The sequence below is a fragment of the Mytilus californianus genome, unplaced genomic scaffold (genome assembly GCF_021869535.1).
Source record: "Mytilus californianus isolate M0D057914Y unplaced genomic scaffold, xbMytCali1.0.p SCAF_12, whole genome shotgun sequence".
Lineage (NCBI taxonomy): Eukaryota > Metazoa > Mollusca > Bivalvia > Mytilida > Mytilidae > Mytilus > Mytilus californianus.
In genome coordinates, this window is record NW_026262604.1 from 45819212 (window position 1) to 45844550 (window position 25339).

General features: G+C 33.5%; 1 protein-coding gene and 1 long non-coding RNA gene across 10 annotated transcripts in view; one reads left to right on the forward strand and one right to left on the reverse strand.

Moving 5' to 3' along the window:
* Positions 1-15469, forward strand: part of LOC127721096 (uncharacterized) — a 50331-nt gene extending 34862 nt beyond the window's left edge. Inside the window, exons 13-19 of the mRNA XM_052227776.1 lie at positions 1353-1409; positions 2894-3022; positions 4579-4620; positions 4836-4874; positions 7339-7446; positions 11099-11260; positions 15416-15469. Coding sequence (XP_052083736.1) covers positions 1353-1409; positions 2894-3022; positions 4579-4620; positions 4836-4874; positions 7339-7446; positions 11099-11259 — 536 coding nt within the window. The 3' untranslated portion in view covers position 11260; positions 15416-15469. The remainder of the gene's footprint in view (positions 1-1352; positions 1410-2893; positions 3023-4578; positions 4621-4835; positions 4875-7338; positions 7447-11098; positions 11261-15415) is intronic.
* A 49-nt stretch (positions 15470-15518) lies between these two features.
* On the reverse strand, positions 15519-21302 carry LOC127721891 (uncharacterized). 9 transcript variants are annotated; one of them, XR_007991512.1, is made up of 6 exons: positions 20654-21302; positions 19779-20006; positions 17537-19740; positions 16487-17106; positions 16159-16373; positions 15519-15819 (listed from the first exon to the last, which is right to left on the reverse strand). It is a non-coding gene; the product is annotated as an uncharacterized LOC127721891 (long non-coding RNA). The 9 variants fall into 9 exon arrangements; XR_007991520.1 differs by lacking the exon at positions 19779-20006 and having other exon boundaries at positions 17537-19246; positions 20927-21302; XR_007991518.1 differs by lacking the exon at positions 19779-20006 and having other exon boundaries at positions 17537-19360; positions 20927-21302.
* Between the last annotated feature and the right edge of the window lie 4037 nt (positions 21303-25339).

The following is a 25339-nucleotide window of genomic DNA, read 5'->3' on the forward strand; positions in this document are numbered from 1 at the left end:
TTTGTTTACAAACGTTGATGAAGTCATTTTCTATGAGAAAGAACGTGTGCAGAAACTAAGAGGCTCAAAAGGTTATTCCCCAATGGGTGTTAATTTGTAGGGTTATTCATCGCTGGGTGTTAATTTTTAGGATTATTCATGCTTCCTTCAATTTAAATGAAAATTTACTGAATTATTCCATGTCACGTGATAGTGTTTTACCCAAAAGAATTGTTTAGTACATATGTAAGGTATAATAATTTGTATTGTAATGGTATGCATTCATTAATTTAGATAATTGCATGTAACATATTTTCAATTTATAGTACATGTACACATATATTATCATTTTAACAACAACAAAATTGTATTTTTAATTTATCTTAAAGGGGCACTAGCTACGAGATATATAAAAAATCTAAAATATGATTTTTTTTGTACAATCATTAATGAAAGTGAAATAGTGAAATAATTATTGGCTTTAAGCAGCCAGTATGGTTCAATTTTGTCAAATTTTAAAATCTAAGAAACATTGATGATGAATTATTCACTTGCAAGTGAATAATTCAATCCCAATGCATCCGTATTCATATGAACTTCAATGTAACTCCTTAGCTAGAGATGGATAATGCATGAATTGTCCGTGTAAAGTTATTTAAGGGAAAAGAATGTCAACATTTAAAGTGAAACAAAAGTTAATTATTTGATTGACTGATTAGATCCACAAAAAATCATTCTTATACAGGTAAAAACAATAATAAACATATATTTTTAATCTATAATATGAAATTAAACAGACCTAGAAAAATCTAATTGCACAAGTTGCTTAATCTATTTATATCTATATTTATGTTTAAATCGCTTATATGGTCATCAAAGGTTAACTCGATATTTAATATGATGGCGTCTGGACTAAAATACACACGAAACGAAGCTACATATTATAGAGCTCATGACCTGTAAACTGTTAATTTAAAACTTTCAATAGTTTGGACAAATGTTTACATTGTTATAAATCAAATATGAGAATTTTAGTTAAATTGGTGAACATGAATTTGACAGCTAGAGCCCCTTTAATAGTTTACTTCCATATAATCTACTTACTTTCACTTTCTCTTTCAATTGTTATTTATAACGTTACTCACCATAGCAACATTGTGACTTTTTAATTGTCTGTCCTTAAAGTGTTGTTGTTACCTTACCTTCTTCATTTTATGTTTTTATTGTAACAACCCTGTATACCACTGTATGAAATCTACTGACAGAAGATTTACCAGGCGTTCAGGTTCACTTGTGTTTAGTTTATTTAATTAATTTTAATAAATTATTTTTGTATATAAAATTAAAGGATTACTGTTTTTTTCCACTTTTAGTAGATGAAGGTAGCAGTGAATTGACAAAAAGTACTGAAAAGAAAGGACAAAAGAAATGTAATATGTATTTTCTTACTTTAACTTTGAGTTCCACAAAATTACAGGGTTAAGCATAATTAACCACCTCAATTATATGCTTTAAATTATCACTTAAATGTATGAAATGGCTGTAAAAGACCTTCAAAATATCAAATTATACCATTTATTATTACGATGATATGTTTTACCTTTCAGATTTTTTAGTCTGCATTGTTTTATTTTAAAGTTCTCATACCAATAATCTTGAATATGCATGAAATATTTGCTACTAGACATTTAGTAACTAACAATTCAAATCATACCAATTGAAGTTTGTGTTTTTAAATTATTTTAAACATTTTCATTAGGGGATGGTTCTTTTTCAGATTTTTTGGTTTAAAAAAAATGTCAAGTTAGAAATTCAGTGGTAAAACCAATTAACCAATAGAAAAGTAACTTATGATATAAATAAAATTATTTCTAAACAATCTTACATTACTGTGCATGTGTTATTAGAAACATATGCAAACACATGATGTTTTATTTTCATTATTTATTGAGTTAATTGCATAAGTATGTGAAATAAAAAAAAAATTGTTAAAAAATGAACTTCTCTCATCTATGGCTGGATACATATTTGAAATATTGGCAAGTTCAAGAGAGGTATACACCTATCAAAAAATGAATTGAAGTTTGTACTCTAAGAAATTATTTATATAGCAACATTTTAAACCAATTTTACTCAAAGCTCCTATAGCCTGCTGTATTCCTCGTTTGCTATTGGAGTAGGGAAATAATATCATTGTATGGAAGTTATACCATACCATTTTTTTATATATTTTTTTTTATCTCAATGATGTTTTTATTGTTATTATTTACAAGAACATTTTCTTGTGAATTTATAATTGATAATGTCCTTGCTAAAACGAGACCTGTGGAGGACATTTTGGAGAATTGTAATTTGATAATAGTATACAGAAACACCATCACATATTGCATTTTTATCTTTTGTTTGTTTCAACAACATTTATTTCTATTTTTAACAAAATTTTAAATACAAACAAATTAGACACTAACCTAGCATACATTACTGTTCATGGTTTTATCATAGGCCTTGTAGTATTATTCAACTAGGCATAAGTTTTTGCTCAAATGGGCCATAGAAAATACAGGTAAATGGATTAATCCAGAGCCTAAAAGGACTATAATATTAGCACTAAAATGCTAAACTAAAGAGTACCCCTGAAGTTACAAATTTGTTACTAAAATGTCCTGCACCCAAGGGGACAATTTAACCTTGAAAAGAATAAGTGTTTAGTGTTTGCAGGAGAGGAAGTATTTGACACTAGACTCTCTCAGGTCAAGCAGAATAGCCATTGAGAAAATTTACTTAACATATTTCCTTCAAAATCTTATTTAAACTAATTGGTATTTTTAAAATTGTTCAGAAAAAAATTCAATGAACATATGTTTATATAAGGTTATCTATTGTTAAAATATAACTTCTGATAATTATTTTTCAGTCGTGGTATACAGTTCTTCAGAGAATGATTCTAGTATAGAAAGTGACTCAGAGAATGATTCTAGTCCAGAAAGTGACTCAGAGAATGATTCTAGTCCAGAAAGTGACTATAGTACAGATTATGGTGAAGGTATATATTTTGGCTTGCTTAAACACAAAATGAAAATTGTAAGGATGTGTGGTATGATTACAATTGAAATAGTTTAATCTACCGAAGATTAAGTGATGTGGGTGTAATCAAATATAGGTCAAAGTACAGCCTTCAATGATGAACAAAAACCAGTACAATAATGTTACGGGAGCAGGTTGAAAAAGGTACCATCTTTGGTAATTTACTAATCCTAGGATATTTGAAAAAATTTACAGAAAGATTGCACCCTTATTAAAGTTGTGCAATTTCTCAAACGGCATTTCTTTAATAATTTCCCACACATCGTTCCAGAATTTGGAACTATTGTAAATAAGGAAATTTGGTATTATTGCCATGGATGTGATAAAATAATTTGTATATCTCAATCAAACAATTCAGAAACCTTGGTTTGATAACACCTGAGAGATAACCAACCCTCCTAAAAAGAATTCCAGATAGGAAACCCTTGTCTCATTCTTTTTAGAATACTAACATCAACTCTAATGAATTTCTCAATGAACATTGATTACTACATAAAAATAAAACTGTTTGAAAGAAAATAATAGAAAAGACCATTCAATTCACTAGGCACTCATGATTTTTTACTTAAACCAAAACTATGTCTAGTCTACAACAGGACAAAACTAACACTAGTCAGTATATAGAAGTGAATTATCAACAACAACAAAAATCAATTAAAAGAAATACTGTCAAACAACTTATTTTTCACGGATACTTAATTTTGTGTTTAGCTGTTTCTATCCCATATCGCGCCGATTTAATTTCGCAATTCTCAAAACTTGAGGAAGATTAATAAGGAAACATCCAAGTTTTACTTTCCACGACGATTTATATTCGCATAATCGTTCTTCTCACGAAAGTCACGAAAATAAATCACTCGCGAAAATAAGTTGGTTTACAGTATGAAGTATGCAATATAATGTTGCTATTCCTAGTCATAATGCGAAAATAGATCAAAGAATACAATTCCTGATTTTCACACAATCTTGATATGGCCCATTCAAAAGAAATATTTACTGCAGCCAAAGTATCTCTATCTTTAGTTTTTATTATTCACTGAATGCAACTTGTCACCATATTTTCGCTTCTAACGAACAACACAAAGGTTACAACTAGTGAAGCTGGAAATGTTTATCATAGAAAAGCATTTGAGGAGTATTTCCTGACTTTTAGTAAGGTTTATTTTATGCTTTGTCTTGGTATCTTCTTACCTTTTCTATGTTTATGATCAGGACTCTGACATGATACTACATTTGAATACCTTTACAGTAAAAATGAGACAACATTTGTTTGTCTGAATATTCAAAACCACTATAGTATTCAAAGGCATTTTATTATGTCAGTAACCAAATGTAGATTTTACAGGAAATAGTGATTTAAAATATCCACATAGACATTTTAATCCTATAAATACATAATTGTGGTTATCAACTTTATTTTGACATGCACTGCAATTAGTATTGCAATAACATGGTTAAGGGATTTATAGCATATTTTTCTTTAAAAGTTCATGTTTCTTTTTTTTTCTTTATTAGGCAGCAGTTCACACAAGAGAGGGTTAAAAAGAAAAAGTAAAGGTAATAGATTAAGTATTATCGATCATGTGGATATTAACTATTATAAATTTTTATCAACCAATTTTATTTGAAATATATGAATGTATGCATTTCTATACATTAGCTAATCATTTGAATTATATCAAATTCATTCTAATTAGAAAATTTATTGTTTGGTTGGCTGACTTATGAGAATGAATCTTTCCTTGGTTATGTCCTCTCTTTTTAAATTGCAGATGACCAAATTGAAGAACAAATCAGAAGTAAAAAGAAAGGTAAGTTTTAAAAAAATGTTACCATATCTCCTTAATTTTATGCAATTTTCAATATTGAGTAAGATATAATTTGAACTTTAAAAGATAAGATTTTTTTGGCACTCAGAATATTGATAAGCTGAATTTTACTATGAAAAAAGTGACATTAGCTCACCATCACTTGGTGTCCGTCGTCCAGCGTCGTCCGTTAACAAAAATCTTCTCCTCTGAAAATACAAGGCCAAATTTAACCAAACTTGCATTGGCCACAATCATCATTGGGGGATTTAGTTTTAATAAATGTGTTGGATGACCCCGCTTACCAACCAACATGGCCACCATGGCTAAAAATAGAACATAAGGGGTAAATGCAGTTTTTGGCTTATATCTCTGAAACTAAAGCATTTAGAGCAAACCTGACAAGGTTTACAAATGTTCATTAGGTTAAGATCTATCTGCTACAAATTTTTAGACGAACAAGACAAGACGTCATTGGGTTGCTACCCCTGAATTGGTAATTTTACGGAAATTTTGCATGTTTAGTTATTATCTTCAATATTATTATAAATAGAGATAAACTGATAACAGCAATGTTCAGCAAAGTAAGATCTACAAATAAGTCAACATGACCAAAATTGTCAATTGACCCTATAAGGAGTTGTTGCCCTTTAAAGTAATTTTTTTACAATTTTTTGTAAATTTTTGAAATCTTTTACAAAAATCTTCTCCTGAAACTACAGAGACAAATTTAACCAAACTTGGCCACAATCATCATAAGTTATCTAGGTTAAAAATTGTGTCCAATGATCCCGCCTGCCAACCAACATAGCTGACATGGCTAAAAATAGAACATAGAGGTAAAATGCAGTTTTTGGCTTATATCTCTGAAACTAAAGCAAAAGTATAATGGTTGCATTATTTCATCCATCAATTGTAAACAAAAATTTCAGGTGAGAGACACAGGCTCCTCTGAACTTCTTATTTAGATCAGGCTATTACAATAGTAAGAAAGATTGTACTTTGAGACTGACAGTCATGTAGTATTACTGATGAAGTTGTGCTTAACCATAAATAGATAACACTGAGATAAGTGATTAGATGTTTAAAAGATTATACTATTCAAGTATTAATTACGTAGCCAGGTAACAAGTACAGGCCTCTACAATAACTTTTGTTTCAACTTGTCCAGTAGGGCAAGTACATACCAAAACTTACTTGTCCGAATGAAATTGTAACTTGTCCAAAAAAATCTTAATAATAACCTTTTTTGCATTTTAAGTTGATTCAAGGAACAAAAAGAATTAAAACAATAGAACAGAATTTGATTTATATCTTTTGAAATACTATTCAAAAATATGAGTTGAATACAATTAACTGAATCTAGTCATGTCACAGAACTTAGGTTCTACTTGTAGTTCCTCAATGCCAAAGTCTCATCAGATTCTGCACATGAGGCACCATCTGATAGGGCTGTCAATGTACACTCATTGGATTTGTATCCTGGTTTTTTAAAGTTGAAAAAAGTTTATTCAAATGCAATAAATAAAAAAAAGATGAGGTATGATTGCCAATGAGACAACTCTCTGCAAGAGACCAAATGACACAGAAATTAACAACTATAGGTCACCGTATTGCAAGTATTGTTTTTTTTTTGTACATATGATCAAATATGATTTTGTGAATTTAATTGTAAATAATTTTTCATTTTTATCTAAAAAATATTTTTGTTAAAAAAATTACCGGTATGTTATTTATTATAAAGCAACAGAATAAGGTAGGAAAATGAGGTACTGATTTGTCTTGGTCCCGAAATGTCTCCTGCGTTGCCAAACTGTCTATTAATCATGTCTATTAAATATGTCTCCTATGGGGCCAAACTGTCTATTAAACATGTTAAACTTGGAGCCGAATCGTTTCTGAGCTTGTGACGAACTGTCTTGTAAAGTTACCTTATCTACAAAGCGCATCGCTGATTCGGATCAGTAAGACTGGTTTCCGAGAATAGTATGCATTTTACCTGTTAAAAAGTACCTGACAAAGAACCAGTTTTAAATTATCGATTGCAAGTAAACATGTCTTGTTTTCATCAAAGTTGGATTAAATTTATTTTATGCAGAATAATTTTACTTGTCCCGTCGGACAAGCTTGATATAGTTTTTACTTGTCCGACCCTTTTTCCCTCTGGTATCGGACAAGCGTTATTGTCGAGCCCTGAATTACCAATTTTAAAGCATTGAATGAAAGTAACTATCATCTTGAAGTCAATTTCAAATTGGGCACTACAGCAACAGGGTATCATTTTTAGTTCACCGGGTTCAAAAGTGCCTATGTGATCTAATGTCATCACACTTGGCGTCTGTCGTTAGTTGTCGATGTCTGTCGTCGTAAACTTTTTCAAAAATCTTCACTGAAACTTCTGGGTTTGTTATTAAATTTGTACCTTTATTGAAAGAGTACTAAGTGACCATAGTAATTTTCATTGTAGGAAGGAGATATGTTAATTGGAATAAGGAGGATGAAAAGGTTGTAAGAACATACTTCAAGGATTATGTCGAAGACGTGTCTAAAGAAAAGTCCAAAGGATCACTACCTGGTATGTTATAGTATAAGGGCAAGTTTTTAAAAGGTTTCAGTATGAAAAAAGTATTTTTTGACACTGCATAAGTTTTTAGCTCACCTAGCCAAAAAGGCCAAGTGAGCTTTTCTCATCACTTGGCGTCCGTTGTCCGTCGTTAACTTTTACAAAAATCTTCTCCTCTGGGCCAAAGTTAAACAAACTTGGCCACAATCATCATTGTGGTATCTAGTTAAAAAAAAATGTGTCAGCCATGGCTAAAAATAGAACATAGGGGTAAATTGTAGATTTGGCTTAAAATCTCTGAAACTTAAGCATTTAGAGCAAAACTGACAAAGGGGTAAAATTGTTCATCAGGTCAAGATCTATATCTGCCCTGAAATTTTTAGACAAATCAGACAATGCGTTGTTGTGTTGTGCCCCTGAATTTGTAATTTAAAAATTTTTGCAGTTTTTGGTTATTATCTTCAATATTATTATAGATAGAGATAAACTGTTAACAGCAATAATGTACAGCAAAGTAAGATCTACAAATAATTTAACATTACCAAAATGGTCAATTGACTCCTTAAGGAGTTTTTGCCTTTTATAGTGAGATTTTAACAATTTTTTTGTAAATTTTTTAAATCTTTTTCAAAAATCTTCTCCTCTGAGACAAATTATGCCAAGCTTGACCACAATCATCATTCTAAGAGTATCTAGTTAAACAAAATGTGTCTGATTAAGCTGTAAAACTTGTCAAGCACCTTGTTACACAAGTTTTCAAAGTATTGCTTGTCACAGTTTAGCTTTTATGCAGTATGTTTTGATTCCATATGGCAGTTCGGTAGACCATGGCTACAAAATATTGACGATGCCATAATTTGTCTGATACCGTATAGCGGGTTATTTTCGTGGGGTGTTTATTTTCGCGGATAAACGAAAATCGTGAAAATAAATTCTGCGAAAATTTATGCATACATTTGGTAGTTTCGAAGTTAACATGGTTAAAGGATTTTGTAAACAATCTGTTTTTCCCTGTTGACAGGTCAATAACGGTATATGTTAGTTTTAACAAGATAAATGCCAAAGGGCATTGTGCATAAATGTATTTTATAAAATGACTGTCAGGTGTGTATACCCTTATTAATAAGTGTCAATTAGGATAAGAGTGTAAGGTACTCTTATCAGGTAATTACCCCATATTAATAAGTGTCAAACTATATAAGAGTTGTAAACACTCATGATAATTTTGTAACCTTATTAGTGAGTACATCAAAGGTCCGATCAAATCTAATCAATCGTAAAATTTACAAATCGTTTGAATACTTGTAACAAATAATTATCTAAGTTAGCGGTATTCTTATGATTAACTGTATCAGAAACTAATCAATAAATAAGAGGTCATTTCGGTAAAAAAAATGCTTTAGATATCATTATAATATCTAATATCTAATACTATTAATTATGAGTTTAACCTTATTTTACATGATTTCCAAAGCATCAGTAAATACAGGTGAGCGACACAGGCTCTTGAGAGTCTAGTTACTACTTCCATTCCAAATTCTGAAAAAATATTTTTTTCTTGTTTTTAGAATTTAGAAAGAATGATTTGAAACATCAAAAAGGTTTTTAAAAATTTAAGATGTTTTTTTTCAATTATCATCATAGCCCAGGACTATTGTTAGAAAGTTTCATTTGTAAAATCTAAAAGGTTAAAAAATCTCAAAGTTTTTCTACAAATATCAAATACTCAATTTAAAATTGGAACTGTCAAAATTGACACAGAAGACCCACATAGTACTAAAAATGTCGACCAAACTTCTGACTTCGTCTCTTTAGATTTTTTAATTTCCTCTTGTAAACGTCTTTCACACTTGGGCATTGTGATTGGAATAAGACAAGAAACACAAACTCATAATGTTATATAGATACTTATTTAATGAGTTCAAATCATCATTAATTAACTTGTGTACTGATCAGCTGTTAACAACAGTTAAACATATTTTTACCTATTTATATTACAATGAGCATGCAGTGTTGACAAGGCAGTTTAATTTCGAAATAGCAGATCATAATCAAAGTACTGAAGTACTGAACATCAAATGACCGCAAGTTCTTGTGGATGGTCAAAAGCACTTATCACAGAAAAAAATCACATCTCTATACCTGAAACTGAGGTTAATGTACAGAAATATATATTTTTTTGAGACAATTTCGTTCGTGGATGATAAATAAATGACAGGAAATTCAACCTCACCGTAATAACTATTATATTGTAGTGATACAAATCAGTATACACTGGTTTGTTGTTATATATTATATTAATATAACAGTTACATGTATATATAATTTTCATCCATTTGTATATCATTCTATTCTACTATTCTAATAATAGTGCAGTGCAAGTGCATGGTGGACACTCGTCTGTAAAAATTCGATTTTTCTAAAAGATTTGATCTGAGCAGGCATTCATATTTTCCCGCAAAAACAATTACAGAGTTACCGGTCCTTGCCAGGATTGTCGCATAACGTTTTTGAGATATTCTTCCGCATGCTTTAACACAATTTTTTGGTACGTTTGCGTAGATATTATCAATGATTTTTTACTTATTTTTTATATATATATATCTAACGACAAAACATTTTCATATTATTAATTTATGTTCTAAACAAACATATTTTTATCAGTATTCATTGAAGAGATGTATTTATAACTAACGATAAGAAATGTTAGTTTGCACTAGTTAATATCCACATATTTATCATGTTTATAGATTGGTTACAAACCCAAAACGAAAGTTACGTGTGCAAATCTAGGCGATAGCAATACATCGGAATGCCCTCACAGTCATCTCGATGTAACAAAATGAACAAAATAAAATACAATTGATTTCAAAAAGTCAGGGCACTATGAAAAAGGCAAAAGGCACCCTGGAAACTTTAAAAAGGGCACAGGGCACCACCCCTCTGAAAACCACCTAGCTGGATCAGTGTTTATGGATAGTTATTTTTGTCAACCTTACAAAAGTTTATGGAGAATCACTATACATAAGTGGTAGGTCAATGATATTTGGTATGCAGTTGTATAAGCATTGGAATATCTCGTTTCCATGGATATTATTTGGTACCGCCCCCTCAGTCATGGTCTATTTACTTTGAAACTTTTGCTTAGTTTACATGTATTATAGTTTGTGATCAGGTCAGTTCAAGGCTAGGGGAACCTGAATGATTAGTGGTAGGCCCATGTTAATTGGTTTGCAGTTGTATAAGGATTAGCACATCACATTTCCCAGTCTTGTTTCCATGGAGATTATATAGTCGCAACCCCCTCATCATGGATCATTGACTTTGAAACTTTTACATAGTTTACAAGTTAAATAAATTATGTTTGTGTGTAGGTTTGTTTAAAGGAAACGACTTATGACTTATGATAAGTCAATGATATTTGGTATGCAGTTGTATTATATATATTAGCATTGGCACATCTCATTTCCATGGAGATTGTTTAGCCATGTACCATCAGTCATGGTTCATTCACTTTGAATATTTGCATAACTATTGCTTTTTTAATTTCAACATTTGCATTATCAAAATTACAAAAAAGTGTGACATATCTCTGTGTTAACAGTTTATTGTGTTGAACATTAAAAACTTTTAAAAAATTCATTAAAATAATATTGTATTTCAGGTTTTAAGGCCATTGAAGTATTTATGAAAAAATATCCAAAAGTAATGGCCAATGAAACAGACCCTGTTATTAGAAGAGATCTTATAAAATACAAAGTCTTCAATGAAAGAAATAAGACCAGGAAAAATTATCAGCAGAGGAAGAATAAATATTCTATGTAAGGTATGTGTTTATTTTAATAAATTAACTGTTTATAATCTTTGAATTGTTCAAATACTTTATCTACCCCTGGAATAGATTAATTACCACTGCTGTAGGTGGCAAAACCTTTCATAATCAGGCTCAGAACTAACAACAACAACTTTATTTTTAGAGGGTAACACAGTTCTATTTAACTGATCTTCCCTGAGGCCCTCGTCATAGGAAAAGCATTAACAAATATGCAACATAAAGGGCATATATTAGTATGAAAGTCAAGTAAAATGAAAATTTTCAATACAACTGCATAAAATGATATGAAAATACACATGATAAAACAAAATAAACAGCGGTATAATACTGTTACTTTAATTATTCACCCCTTATTTTATTGATTTTGTATTTACATTATATCATGGATTAAATAAATTCGTTCAGTGTATGTTCACTTGTGTTAATATGTCTTTTGATTGAGTTAAGCCATTTCAATTGATATTTTATAGTGTGTCTTTCTATGTTGTGATGGTACACTATTGTTTCAGATAAGGGTGAAGGTTGGTACCTATTAAAACGTTTAAACCGACTGCAATTGTTTGCACCTGTCCTAAGTGAGGAATCTGATGTTCAGTAGTTGTCATTTGTTCATATGGTTCATAAGTGTTTCTCGTTTTTAGCTCACCTGGCCCAAAGAGCCATGTGAGCTTTTCTCATCACTTGGCGTTCATCATCTGTCGACGTTAACTTTTACAAAAATCTTCTTCTCTGAAACTACTGGGCCAAATTTAACTAAACATGGCCACAATCATCAATGGGGTATCTAGTTTTGAAAATATGTCCGGTGACCCGGCCAACCAACCAAGATGGCTGCCATGGCTAAAAATAGAACATAGGGGTAAAATGTAGATTTTGGCTTTTATATCTCTAAAACCAGAGCATTTAGAGCAAATCTGACATAGGTTAAATTGTTTATCAGGTCAAGATCTATCTGCCCTGAATTTTTCAGATGAATCGGACAACCTGTTGTTGGGTTCACTTGGGTAATTTTAGTCGTAAGTTTTTTTGTGAATCGACTCCAGACTTTCAAGAACAATTCCGATACTGATTTATAATGATTTCAATAATCTGAGACACTAATTTCATCTCAAACGAGAAGGACAAATGTATAGAAATGAAATCAGTTACAGATATCTATATTTCCAGTTACCTATATCAACGGCAATTTATTTTTTTCAGTTACCCATATCACGTTTTTTGGACGACCGATTTCTCCTTTTAGCGGTTAAACTATGAAAAATCCCATAGTATTTCAGTTTCAAATTTAGGAAATTAGTCTTATAAGACACAAAATACCGAAGAATAGAACATAGTTATTTCACAATCTATAAAAGAAATATTGACTAGAAAGTCGTCCACCATCTTTGGATATACGTAACTGCAGTTACGGAGATCACATTTACCCCAGTGGGGTTGCTGCCCCTGAATTGGTAATTTTAAGGAAATTTTGCCGTTTTTGGTTATTATCTTGAATTTTATTATAGATAGAGATGAACTGTAGACAGCAATAATGTTCATCAAAATAAGATCTACAAATAAGTCAACGTGACCAAAATGGTCTGTTGACCCCTTAAGGAGTTTTTGACCTTTATAGTCAATTTTTAACATTTTTTCGTAAATTTTTGTAATCTTTTACAAAAATCTTCTCCTCTGAAACTACTTAGACAAATTTAACCAAACTTGTCCACAATCATCATTAGGGTATATGGTTTTAGAAATGTGTCCGATGACCCCACCCGTGAACCAAGATGGTCTGACATGGCGAAAAATAGTACATAAGGTAACATGCAGTTTTTGGCTCGTATCTCTGAAACCAAAGCATTTAGAGCAAATCTGACAAAGGGGTAAAATTGTTCATTAGGTCAAAATCTATCTGCTCTGAAATTTTCAGCCCAATCTGGCAACCCGTTGTTGGGTTGCTGCCCCTGAATTGGTAATTTTAAGAAAATTTTGCAGCTTTTGGTTATCTTCAGTATTATTATAGATAGAGATAAACTGTAAACAGCAATAATGTACAGCAAAGTTGACCTACAAATAAGACAACATGACCAAAATGGTCAATTGACCCCTTAAGGAGTTATTGCCCTTTATAGTCAATTTTTATAAATTTTTACAAAATATTTTCCACTGTAACTTCTGGGCCAAGTTCATTATAGATAGAGATAATTGTAAGCAGCAAGAATGTTCAGTTGAGTAAGATCTACAAACACATCACCATCACCAAAACTCAATTTTGTCATGAATCCATCTGTGTCCTTTGCTTAATATGCACATAGACCAAGGTGAGCGACACAGACTCTTTAGAGCCTCTAGTTTATCATCTTCGCTAGCCAAGGGTTACGATCCACTTCCCTCCTCTCCACCCTTGGCGGATTGAGATAGAATTTCGGAGACACAAGGTCATGATTTTCATTGGTTGCAGTCGAAACTCCCTGCATCCAATCAAAAAGCGCCTATAACATGATCATGTGTAAATGTAGAAAGTGTATGTAAACAATTGCCACATGCTTATTGTGCAACAAGTCTTTACATCCCTAAACATACGACTATATTTAGTGACAATTTGAATGTTTTTAATCAACTAATAGAAGTTCCTGTGTATGAATGTCAACGTATATTTTCGTTTCCTGCTTTACCAAGTGTGTAGAATCTAGACGCTACCGTGTTTTTCCTCCAAATTGAAGAGTTCGAGTGCTACCATTGGTCAAGAATAATGTGTTCAGAATGGACGTGACTTTAATCTACCGATAGATGGCACCATATTGTTATCACAAATGTTGGCTTAATCTGCCAAGGGTGGAGAGGAGGGAAGTGGATCGTAACCCTTGGCTAGCGAAGATGCTAGTTTATATAGATTAGAACGTTGGTTTTCTGGTTTGAATTGTTTTACACTAGTCATTTTTGTGGCCCTTTATAGCTTGCTGTTCGGTGTGAGCTAAGGCTCCGTGTTGAAGACTGTACTTTGACCTATAGTGGTTTACTTTTATGAATTGTGACCTGGATGGAGAGTTGTCTCATTGGCACTTTATTTACTACGTATTTCATGTAAAATTAAACAAGTGAAACTGCTATTAGTCATGTATCAAACTTCTGCACCTTTCATGTCCTGGAAATGACATTAATAATTTTTTTCTATAAAGGTTGATATTTCAATAAATATATTTTCTGTAAAAAATGTATCATTTTGTGTTAAATTAAGACAGAATAAAGATCCAGAAATAAACAATTTGTATTACTTTCCAAACTATTTAGAACTACTTTGTTTATACTAATGTTGTCAACTTTTAACTGGTTAACTGTCAGAAGGACCCAATATGAAATACAAAAAATACTAACTGATTAGCAGATGTTTTGGCAATTTTAATAGATTTTATATAAATGTGAATTAAAAGTATTAATATTGTCTGGGGTAATTGATTTGACAGATCTATTGTCCAATATATTGATTGCTATTGTTAACCTTGTAAACCTAAATATATATATGTATTTTTAACAGTTTTAAGCAGATTAAATTTTACCATTTACTACATTATTTCATTTATCATAACTTGGCCTCATCTGACTCAGTTGTCTGTTAACTTTTACAAAAAAATCGATTACCTAAAGTAAAAATTAAAAACTTCACTGGGAACGCTCAAAGAGCCTTATAATGCCAAAGGATAAACTTATCATATCACAATAATGTACAATTGTCCATTTTTTAATTTAAATTTGACAGATTAACAGGTTAACTGGTATCTATGTATATATATATATATATAGATACCAGTTAACCTGTTAAATCAAATTTTATCCTACTGTTCAGGCAAAACTGTTTGATTTGACATCACTACCTGTAGTTTATACTCTAATAGCTCACAGCCAGAACAACAAATCATAGTATTGATTTAAAATTTGGTTCAGTTGAAGATATCATGACAATATGCCAATTCTCTTGCATGCTTTCTATGTTTCTTGTTTTGGGCATATGTTGGATTTATAAAACCAAACTTCATTGTTTGACAATTGTACAATACTGTAGATTCATTTATTTTTGTAGAAAATAGGTATCTTCATGTATAATTAATTTGTAAACAAGCTGTAAGTGGCAATTATAATAAATATTCAATTTTTATTTTATTGTAGGTAGTGCAGCAGGTCTTCATTACATGACTGGTGCAAAACATGATGCAGTTTATGGTAAGCTTATAAATTTTTTGTTTACTACTTAAACTAACATGATGTTCCTCTCCAAGAGTACAGAAGTATTGTATACTACAAAACTGTTTTCATGCCTGCTACTGAGATATTGTATACTACAAGACTGTTTCCACACCTGATACAGAGATATTGTATACTCATTTATCAATTGTACCATGCACTGCCATCTATAACATCATTTGTCAACTTTACCATCTACTGCCACCTGTAACATCATTCGTCATCTGTACCAACTACTGCCAACTACTGCCACCTGTAACATTGTTTGTCAACTGTATTATCTACTGCCACCTGTAACAACATTTGTCAACTGTACCATCTACTGCCACCTGTAACATCATTTGTCCTCTGTACCATCTACTGCCATCTGTAACATTGTTTTTCAACTGTACCATATACTGCCACCTGTAACATTATTAGTCAACTTTACCATCTACTGCCACCTGTAACATCATTTGTCAAATTTACCATCTACTGCCACCTATAACATCATTTGTCAACTGTACAATATACTGCCAACTGTAACATCATGTGTCAACTGTACCATCTACTGCTATCTGTAACATCATTTGTCCGGTTTACAATCTACTGCCACCTGTATCATCATTAGTCAACTGTACCATCTGCCACCTGTAACATCATAAGTCAACTGTACAATCTCCTGCTACCTGTAACATCATTTGTCATCTGTACCATCTACTGCCACCTGTTACATCATTTGTCAACTCTACCATCTACTGTCATCTGTAACATCATTTGTCAACTGTACCATCTACTGCCATCTGTGACATCATTTGTCATCTGTACCATCTACTGCCACCTGTAACATCATTTGTCATCTGTACCATCTACTGCCACCTGTAACATCATTTGTCATCTGTACCTTCTTATGCCTCTGTAACATCATTCGTCATCTGTACCATCTATTGTCATCTGTAATATCATTTGTCATCTGTACCATCTACTGCGCTCTGTAACATTGTTTGTCATCTGTACCATCTACTGCCACCTGTAACATCATTCGTCATCTGTACCATCTACTGCCACCTGTAACATAATTTGTCATCTGTACCATCTACTGCCACATGTAACATCATTTGTCAACTTTACAATCTACTGCCACCTGTAACATCATTTGTCAACTGTACCATCTATTGCCACCTGTAACATCATTTGTCAACTTTACCATCTACTGCCACCTGTAACATCATTTGTCAACTTTACCATCTACTGCCACCTGTAACATCATTTGTCATCTGTACCATCTACTGCCACCTGTAACATCATTTGTCATCTGTACCTTCTTATGCCTCTGTAACATCATTCGTCATCTGTACCATCTACTGTCATCTGTAATATCATTTGTCATCTGTACCATCTACTGCCACCTGTAACATCATTCGTCATCTGTAGCATCTACTGCCACCTGTAACATAATTTGTCATCTGTACCATCTACTGCCACCTGTAACATCATTTGTCAACTGTACCATCTACTGTCATCTGTAATATTATTTGTCATCTGTACCATCTACTGCCATCTGTAACATCATAAGTCAACTGTACCATCTCCTGCCACCTGTAACATCATTTGTCAACTGTACCATCTACTGCCACCTGTAACATCATAAGTCAACTGTACCATCTCCTGCCACCTGTAACATCATTTGTCAACTGTACCATCTATTGCCACCTGTAACATCATTTGTCATCTGTACCATCTACTTCCATCAGTAACATTGTTTGTCAACTGTACCAACTACTGCCACCTGTAACATCATTTTTCAACTACCATCTACTGTCATCTGTAACAGCATTTGTCAACTGTACCATCTACTGCCATCTCTAAGGTCATTTGTAAAACATCATTTGTTAACTGTAACATCTACTGCCACCTGTAACATCATTTGTCAACTGTACTATCTACTGCCATCTGTAACATCATTTGTCAACTGTACCATCTACTACCACCTGTAACATTGTTTGTCATCTGTACCACCTGCTGCCATCTGTAACATCATTTGTCATCTGTACCATCTAATACCACCTGTAACATCATTTGTCAACTGTACCATCTTATGCCACCTGTGACATCATTCGTCATCTGTACCATCTACTGTCATCTGTAATATCATTTGTAATTTGTACCATCTACTGCCATCTGTAACATCATTTGTCATCTGTACCATCTACTGCCACCTGTAAAATCATTTGTCATCTGTACCATCTACTGCCACCTGTAACATCATTTGTCATCTGTACCACCTGCTGCCATCTGTAACATCATTTGTCATCTGTACCATCTACTGCCACCTGTAACCTCATTTGTCAACTGTACCATCTACTGCCATCTGTAACATCATTTGTCATCTGTACCATCTACTGATACCTGTAACATTGTTTGTCATCGGTTCCATCTTATGCCACCTGTAACATCATTCGTCATCTGTACCATCTACTACCATCTGTAATATCTTTTGTCATCTGTACCATCTACTGCCACCTGTTACATCATTCCTCATCTGTACCATCTCCTGCCACCTGTAACATCATTCCTCATCTGTACCATCTACTGCCACCTGTAACATCATTCGTCAACTGTACCATCTCCTGCCACTTGTAACATCATTTGTCATCTGTACCATCTACTGCTACCTGTAACATCATTTGTCATCTGTACCATCTTATGCCACCTGTAACATCATTCCTCATCTGTACCATCTACTGCCATCTGTAACATCATTTGTCATCTGTACCATCTACTGCCACCTGTAACATCATTTGTCATCTGTACCATCTACTGCCACCTGTAACATCATTTGTCATCTGTACAACCTGCTGCCATCTGTAACATCATTTGTCATCTGTTCCATCTTATGCCACCTGTAACATCATTCGTCATCTCTACCATCTACTGTCATCTGTAACATCATTTGTCAACTGTACCATCTACTGCCATCTCAAACATCATTTGTCATCTATACCATCTACTGCCACCTGTAACATCATTTGTCATCTGTACCATCTACTGATACCTGTAACATTGTTTGTCATCTGTACCATATTATGCCACCTGTAACATCATTCATCATCTGTACCATCTACTGTCATCCGTAATGTCATTTGTCATCTGTACCATCTACTGCCATCTGTAATATTGTTTGTCATCTGTACCATCTACTGCCACCTGTAACATAATTTGTCAACTGTACCATCTACTGCCACCTGTAACATCATTTGTCAACTGTACCATCTACTGCCACCTGTAACATTGTTTGTCAACTGTACCATCTACTGCCACCTGTAACATCATTAGTCATCTGTACCACCTACTGCCACCTGTACCATCATTAGTCAACTGTACCATCTACTGGCATCTGTAACATCACTTGTTAACTATACCATCTACTGCCACCTGTAACATTGTTTGTCATCTGTACCATCTACTGCCATCTGTAATATTGTTTGTCATCTGTACCATCTACTGCCACCTGTAACATAATTTGTCAACTGTACCATCTACTGCCACCTGTAACATCATTTGTCAACTGTACCATCTACTGCCACCTGTAACATCATTTGTCAACTGTACCATCTCTTGCATCTTGTAACATCATTTGTCAACTGTACCATCTACTGCCACCTGTAACATCATTTGTCAACTGTACCATCTACTGTCATCTGGAACATCATGTGTTAACTGTACCATCTACTGCCACCTGTAACATAATTTGTCAACTGTACCATCTACTGCCACCTGTAACATCATTAGTCATCTGTACCATCTACCGCCACCTGTACCATCATTAGTCAACTGTACCATCTCCTGCCACCTGTAACATTATTTGTCAACTGTACCATCTACTGCCACCTGTAACATCATTCGTCATCTGTACCATCTACTGCATTCTATAACATCATTTGTCAACTGTACCATCTACTGCCACTTGTAACATAGTTTATAAACTGTAACATCTACTGCCACCTGTACCATAGTTTATAAACTGTACCATCTACTGCCATCTATAACATCATTTGTCAACTGTACCATCTACTGCCACCTGCAACATCATTAGTCAACTGTACCATCTACTGCCATCTATAACATCATTTGTCAACTGTACCATCTATTGCCACCTGTAACATCATATGTCAACTTTACCATCTACTGTCATCTGTAACATCATTTGTCAACTGTACCATCTACTGTCATCTGGAAAATCATTTGTCAACTGTACCAACTACTGCCACCTGTATCATCATTTGTCAACTGTACCATCTCCTGCCACCTGTAACATCATTTGTCAACTGTACTATCTATTGCCACCTGTAACAATGTTTGTCAACTGTACCATCTACTGCCATTTGTAACATCATTTATCAACTGTACCATCTCCTGCCACCTTTAACATCATTTGTCAACTGTCCCATCTACTGCAACCTGTAAAATTGTTTGTCAACTGTACCATCGACTGCCATCTGTAACAACATTTGTCAACTGTACCATCTCCTGCCACCTGTAACATCATTTTGTCAACTGTACCATCTACTGCCATCTGTAACATCATTTGTCAACTGTACCATCTGCTGCCACCTGTAACATTATTAGTCATCTGTACCATCTACTGCCATCTGTAACATCATTTGTCAACTGTACCATCTACTGCCATCTGTAACATCATTGGTCATCTGTACCATCTGCTGCCACCTGTAACATTATTAGTCATCTGTACCATCTACTGCCAACTGTAATATCATTAGTCAACTGTACCATCTACTGCCACCAGTAACAACATTTGTCAACTCTACCATCTACTGCCATCTGTAACGTCATTTGTCAACTCTACCATCTACTGCCACCTGTAACATCATTGGTCATCTGTACCATCTACTGCCACCTGTAACCATATTTATAAACTGTACCATCTACTGCCACCTGTAACATAGTTTATAAACTGTACCATCTACTGCCATCTATAACATCATTTGACGACTGTACCATCTACTGCCACCTGTAACATAGTTTATAAACTGTACCATCTACTGCCATCTATAACATCATTTGACGACTGTACCATCTACTGCTACCTGTAACATCATTAGTCATCTGTACCATCTACTGTCAACTGTAACATCATTCGTCATCTGTACCATCTACTGCCACCTGTAACATCATTTGTCAACTGTACCATCCACTGTCATCTGTAACATCATTTGTCAACTGTACCATCTACTGCCACCTGTGACATTGTTTATAAACTTGAACATCTACTGCCACTGCCCACTGGTAACATAATTTGTCAACTATACCATCTACTGCCATCTGCAACATCATTTGTCAACTGTACATTCTACTGGCATCTGTAACATCACTTGTTAACTATACCATCTACTGCCACCTGTAACATTGTTTGTCAACTGTACCATCTTATGCCACCTGTAACATCATTTGTCAACTGTACCATCTACTGCCACCTGTAACATAATTTGTCAACTGTACCATCTACTGCCACCTGTAACATTGTTTGTCAACTGTACCATCTACCTCCACCTGTAACATCATTTGTCATCTGTACCATCTACTGCTACCTGTAACATTGTTTGTCAACTGTGCCGTCTACTGCTACCTGTAACATCCTTGTTCAACTGTACCATAGTGTATAATTCTTGCTGTCATCTGTAACCATATAGCACGATAGGTGCAGCAGGACCTATTTACCCTATCGGAGCACCTATTCGATTCTCAGTCTTTAGTTTTCAATGTTGTGTTTTGTAGACTGCTGCTTGTCATGTTTTTTATGTTGTTGTTTTTTTTTTTTTGTTGCCATTGCTTTGTTAGTTTAGATTGAATTTTCGTTTGGTTTCTTCTGCCTCTCAATTATTTGGATTTGTCTTGATTTACGAAAAATCTTGACAAATTTTATATTGCTGCATGATAAAAAAAACTCAGCAAAGATACAATGCTTATGATAACAATATATTACTGAAGGTCATGCATGACTAATCATTTTTTTAGTTCTTAATAATGGTTTTGAAATTTCTTTAGACCAAAATATTAGTAATATCAACCTACCAGATGCTATGCGCATGTATATGTATGAAATGCATTATGGAAACTTAGAATGTTCTTCACTAGTAAATAATGTATATCAAAATGTAGGTACAAAATATTCTAAGTTCAATACCCTGATACCATATAAAAATAAGATATATTTTCTCTGCTATGAGTGCGTGAATGCACAGTTAGATAATTTTTTATTGCAAATGTTTTCCCACATTACAATTATATGGCTTTTGGTTGGAATGTTTTATTTGCTTGTGGGTGTTCAGAGATGATGACTGTGTGAAAGCTGTGTTACAAATATCACAATTATAGGGTTTTTCCTCTGGTGGATTTTCAGGAATGATGTATTTTGAAACATCTTTACACAAAACACATGCGTATCTATTATGTTTCTTCATCTTACAATTTAAGCTTTCTTCTTCATTCTGGTATTCATCCGTTTGCATATGCCTATGTTGTACAATAGATGTTAAGCTTTTCAATTTGCAGTTTATGCATATCTTTTCTACACTTTTGGCAAAGAAAAGCTGCTTACAAATTAGGCACAAATCATTACCATGATTTGGATATGTTATAAACATTTGCAATGCTGATCCTTCCATTGAACTCTGGGTTTTACCTTGAAAAGCAATAAAACGTATGTGCTCTTTCAAATTCAGTACCTTTTCAAGCAGCGTGAATAAAAAAAAAAAAAAAAAATTGGTCATGCATCTGTATGAGGTATGTCCTCGTTCACGAAATTCGGTGTTTCTTTTTGTGTAGTTTCCGTAATCATCTTCTGTTAACTCTGCCTGGTGATAAGCCATGCGTGAAACCTACTATCTGCAGGATGAAATTTTGCTGTCTGGATTTTGCTTCCCATAGACGATTGCCTACCATGGCTGACGAGCTCCATCTTCCCATCTTTTCTTTCTGAGGCTGCTCCCATAGCCTTTGATCTTCCCAGATCTAACTTCAAGGTAGTGGTACTATTTACCATAGTTGGGACAAGGTTGATGAGTGCAAGGGCGTGTCCACGCAACGATGGGCCTACACACTGCATCTCTAGGGTCCTTGTTGCTCTGAGATCCTCTACAATAATGCCTAGGATGCTAGATCCTAGTTACCATGTGCTGTCGCGGGGAAGCATTGTAGAAGTCTTGAATAGTGTAGAGGCTATGTACTGGCAGAAAGACTTACACATCGGCTTTCTTTTCACCTACAAAGCAGGCTAGCTAGCGGTAATAAGGAACCTATGGCTATTACCACACTAGACGCTTACACAATCCTGTGGTACAAACCACCAGCAAACAAAAAAAAAGTTAATTATACTCTACATGTTTCTTTTCCTCTGTTGCATTGATGATTGGATTTCAAATTATTTTGTAAAATTCATTTTTCTTTTGCCCAGTCATGAGTAACTGTCCTTTCTTTAGCATGATTTAAGAGTCTCTTTCTCTCTTTTTCAATAGTTGTCCCATATCTTATATTGATCACAGAATGCTTGCCTTGGAGGCAAATGTCTGTCTCTGATTTGCATTTTATCTGAAATCGACATGTTTGTTACGATGTACAGTGACATTTGTATTCTTTTTAACATCACTTTTGATACCTAGAGTTAATAAATTCAATCAAACAAAACAAATCATCAAAATTTAGTATTTACTATTAATAGAAACAGTCATAGGAATCTGATAAATGATAAATTAAAGATTATATTTTAATTGCATTCCAGTCTCAGCGTTTGCATAATTATTCAATTAAAGATTTAGACATATTGTGTTCTGCTATTTTACAATCAAGATGGCAAAAGATAATGGAGTACAACATAATTCATCAAACTTATTAGGCTTATAAATTTGTATGCCAGATGGGTGTGTTAAATTGTATCGATCAGTAACACTGAATTTAAAGCATTTTAACAAATGCTATCATAATATATTTTATTAGTGCTTAAAATCAAAACATTTTTAATGTAATTATTGTTTGTACAATCTAGTTCTAGTACTGATTGACTGATACAGTATGTCAGTTTGCTTGGTATTTTGCATGGCATGCAATTTTAACTATCTGGCAGGTCGAAACTTTCCTGGTTCAGTTCAAAATTACGTTTTGTTAGACCCTGATTAAGATAGATAAAAAATGTAATAATGTTGTTGATGGAATTGAAGTGTTATTTTCAACAATGGAACATCAATTTAAATTTTGAATATGCTGTATTGACTAAAACACAATTTTTGGCTTGTTATAATCTTTAAAAAAAAAAATGAATGATGAATATTTAGAAATGCTGTATATATTATACATTTACAAGCATATGTAACCAGGAAGGTCTCAGGGAAAAGTCAGATTGGTGTATTTTATGTTCTCCACAAATTGTAAATTTGATGCATTCCCTGACTGATGAGACCAAATATGCGATCAAATTTATGGTTTTATTAGATAGTTACATAACTGCATTGAAAGCACATATCAACTTGCCGTGCTGTTACATTTTTTTTTAGTAAAACAGAAAAATCAATTTATCTGTGTTTTTTTTTTCAGAAACAAGGAAAAAGTGGGAATCCATCTGCTACACCTAACACTCTTTTATTATAATAGCGTAGATATGTTTGAATTATGATATTGACGTTTTTATGCCCCCGCCGTAGCGTAGGGGGCATTAAGTTTTACCCTTGTCCATCTTTACGTATGTCCCAAAGTTGGTTTCCGTTCTCTAACTTTAGTTTGCCTCAACCAATGTAATGAAACTTATACACAGTACTTATTACCACTAAACTGGAATCAAGTACAAATTTCGGTAGCTTCACTTTTACTGTTCTTCAGTTATCCCCTTTATAACTTTATATGATATGCAAGCGATTAATCCACATCACTTTGAAACGGCCCCACCCATTTCCCTCCCCCTTGTGTATGTGTATAGTGTGTATGTGTATATATGCTGTTGGAATCTAGACCAGTCTCAGATCAGATGCATGTTAATGTCTAACTCTGATCGGAATCCAGTCAGGAAACCTGTGAATCCAGATGGTTACTAGTGTAAAACAAAGACATGTTTGGGAAAAGAACCACAGTTTAAGGTGGTACCTAACACTACAGGGAGATAACTCTGTAAAAATCAACTAAACGTTTTAATCACGTTATATTGGTAAGGAAATATTAAGCTTCTCTATGATCAAAATTAGTGTTTGTCAAACTGCTATATAACCAGTAAAATATTTCTGATAAAGTGGTTGGTTCAAATTATTTGAAATTTTTATATTTTTGTCAAAGGGTCAAAGTAAACATTTTGTCAAAATTTTAGGAAAATTAAACGAGCCAAATTAATATTAGTCGAGGTGTTGGGTACCACCTTAATGCTTAAATTTCATATTAATAAAACACAAACAACAGTACAGTTTGAAAACAATACACAAATTAATTAATTAATAATCTGTGGTATTCCAAACTTCCCAAACATGTGTGGTGTAACCAGTAGAAGGTAGGTTAAATGGTTTATTATTTCCCCAGGGCAACTGCAAATTTGTTCATGACTTCCTGTCTGTGTGCAAAAGAAGGATCCAAGTATGATTTGTATGCATTAGATTTCCAATCACCCTGTGATTGTATGAGATCAGCTGGAACCCCACATTCTAAGGCAAAGGAGGCCCCTCCTCTGCGAAAACTATGTCCCGAATATTTGCTGCTGTCATAACCCAACATGTGCCTAACAAGATCCTGTAAATACAGTGGCAGTCGAACATATTCACGCAAAAATTGTTCACAGAAAGGTAGATCATGCATCCGTGAAATACAGTCTGCTAGTAT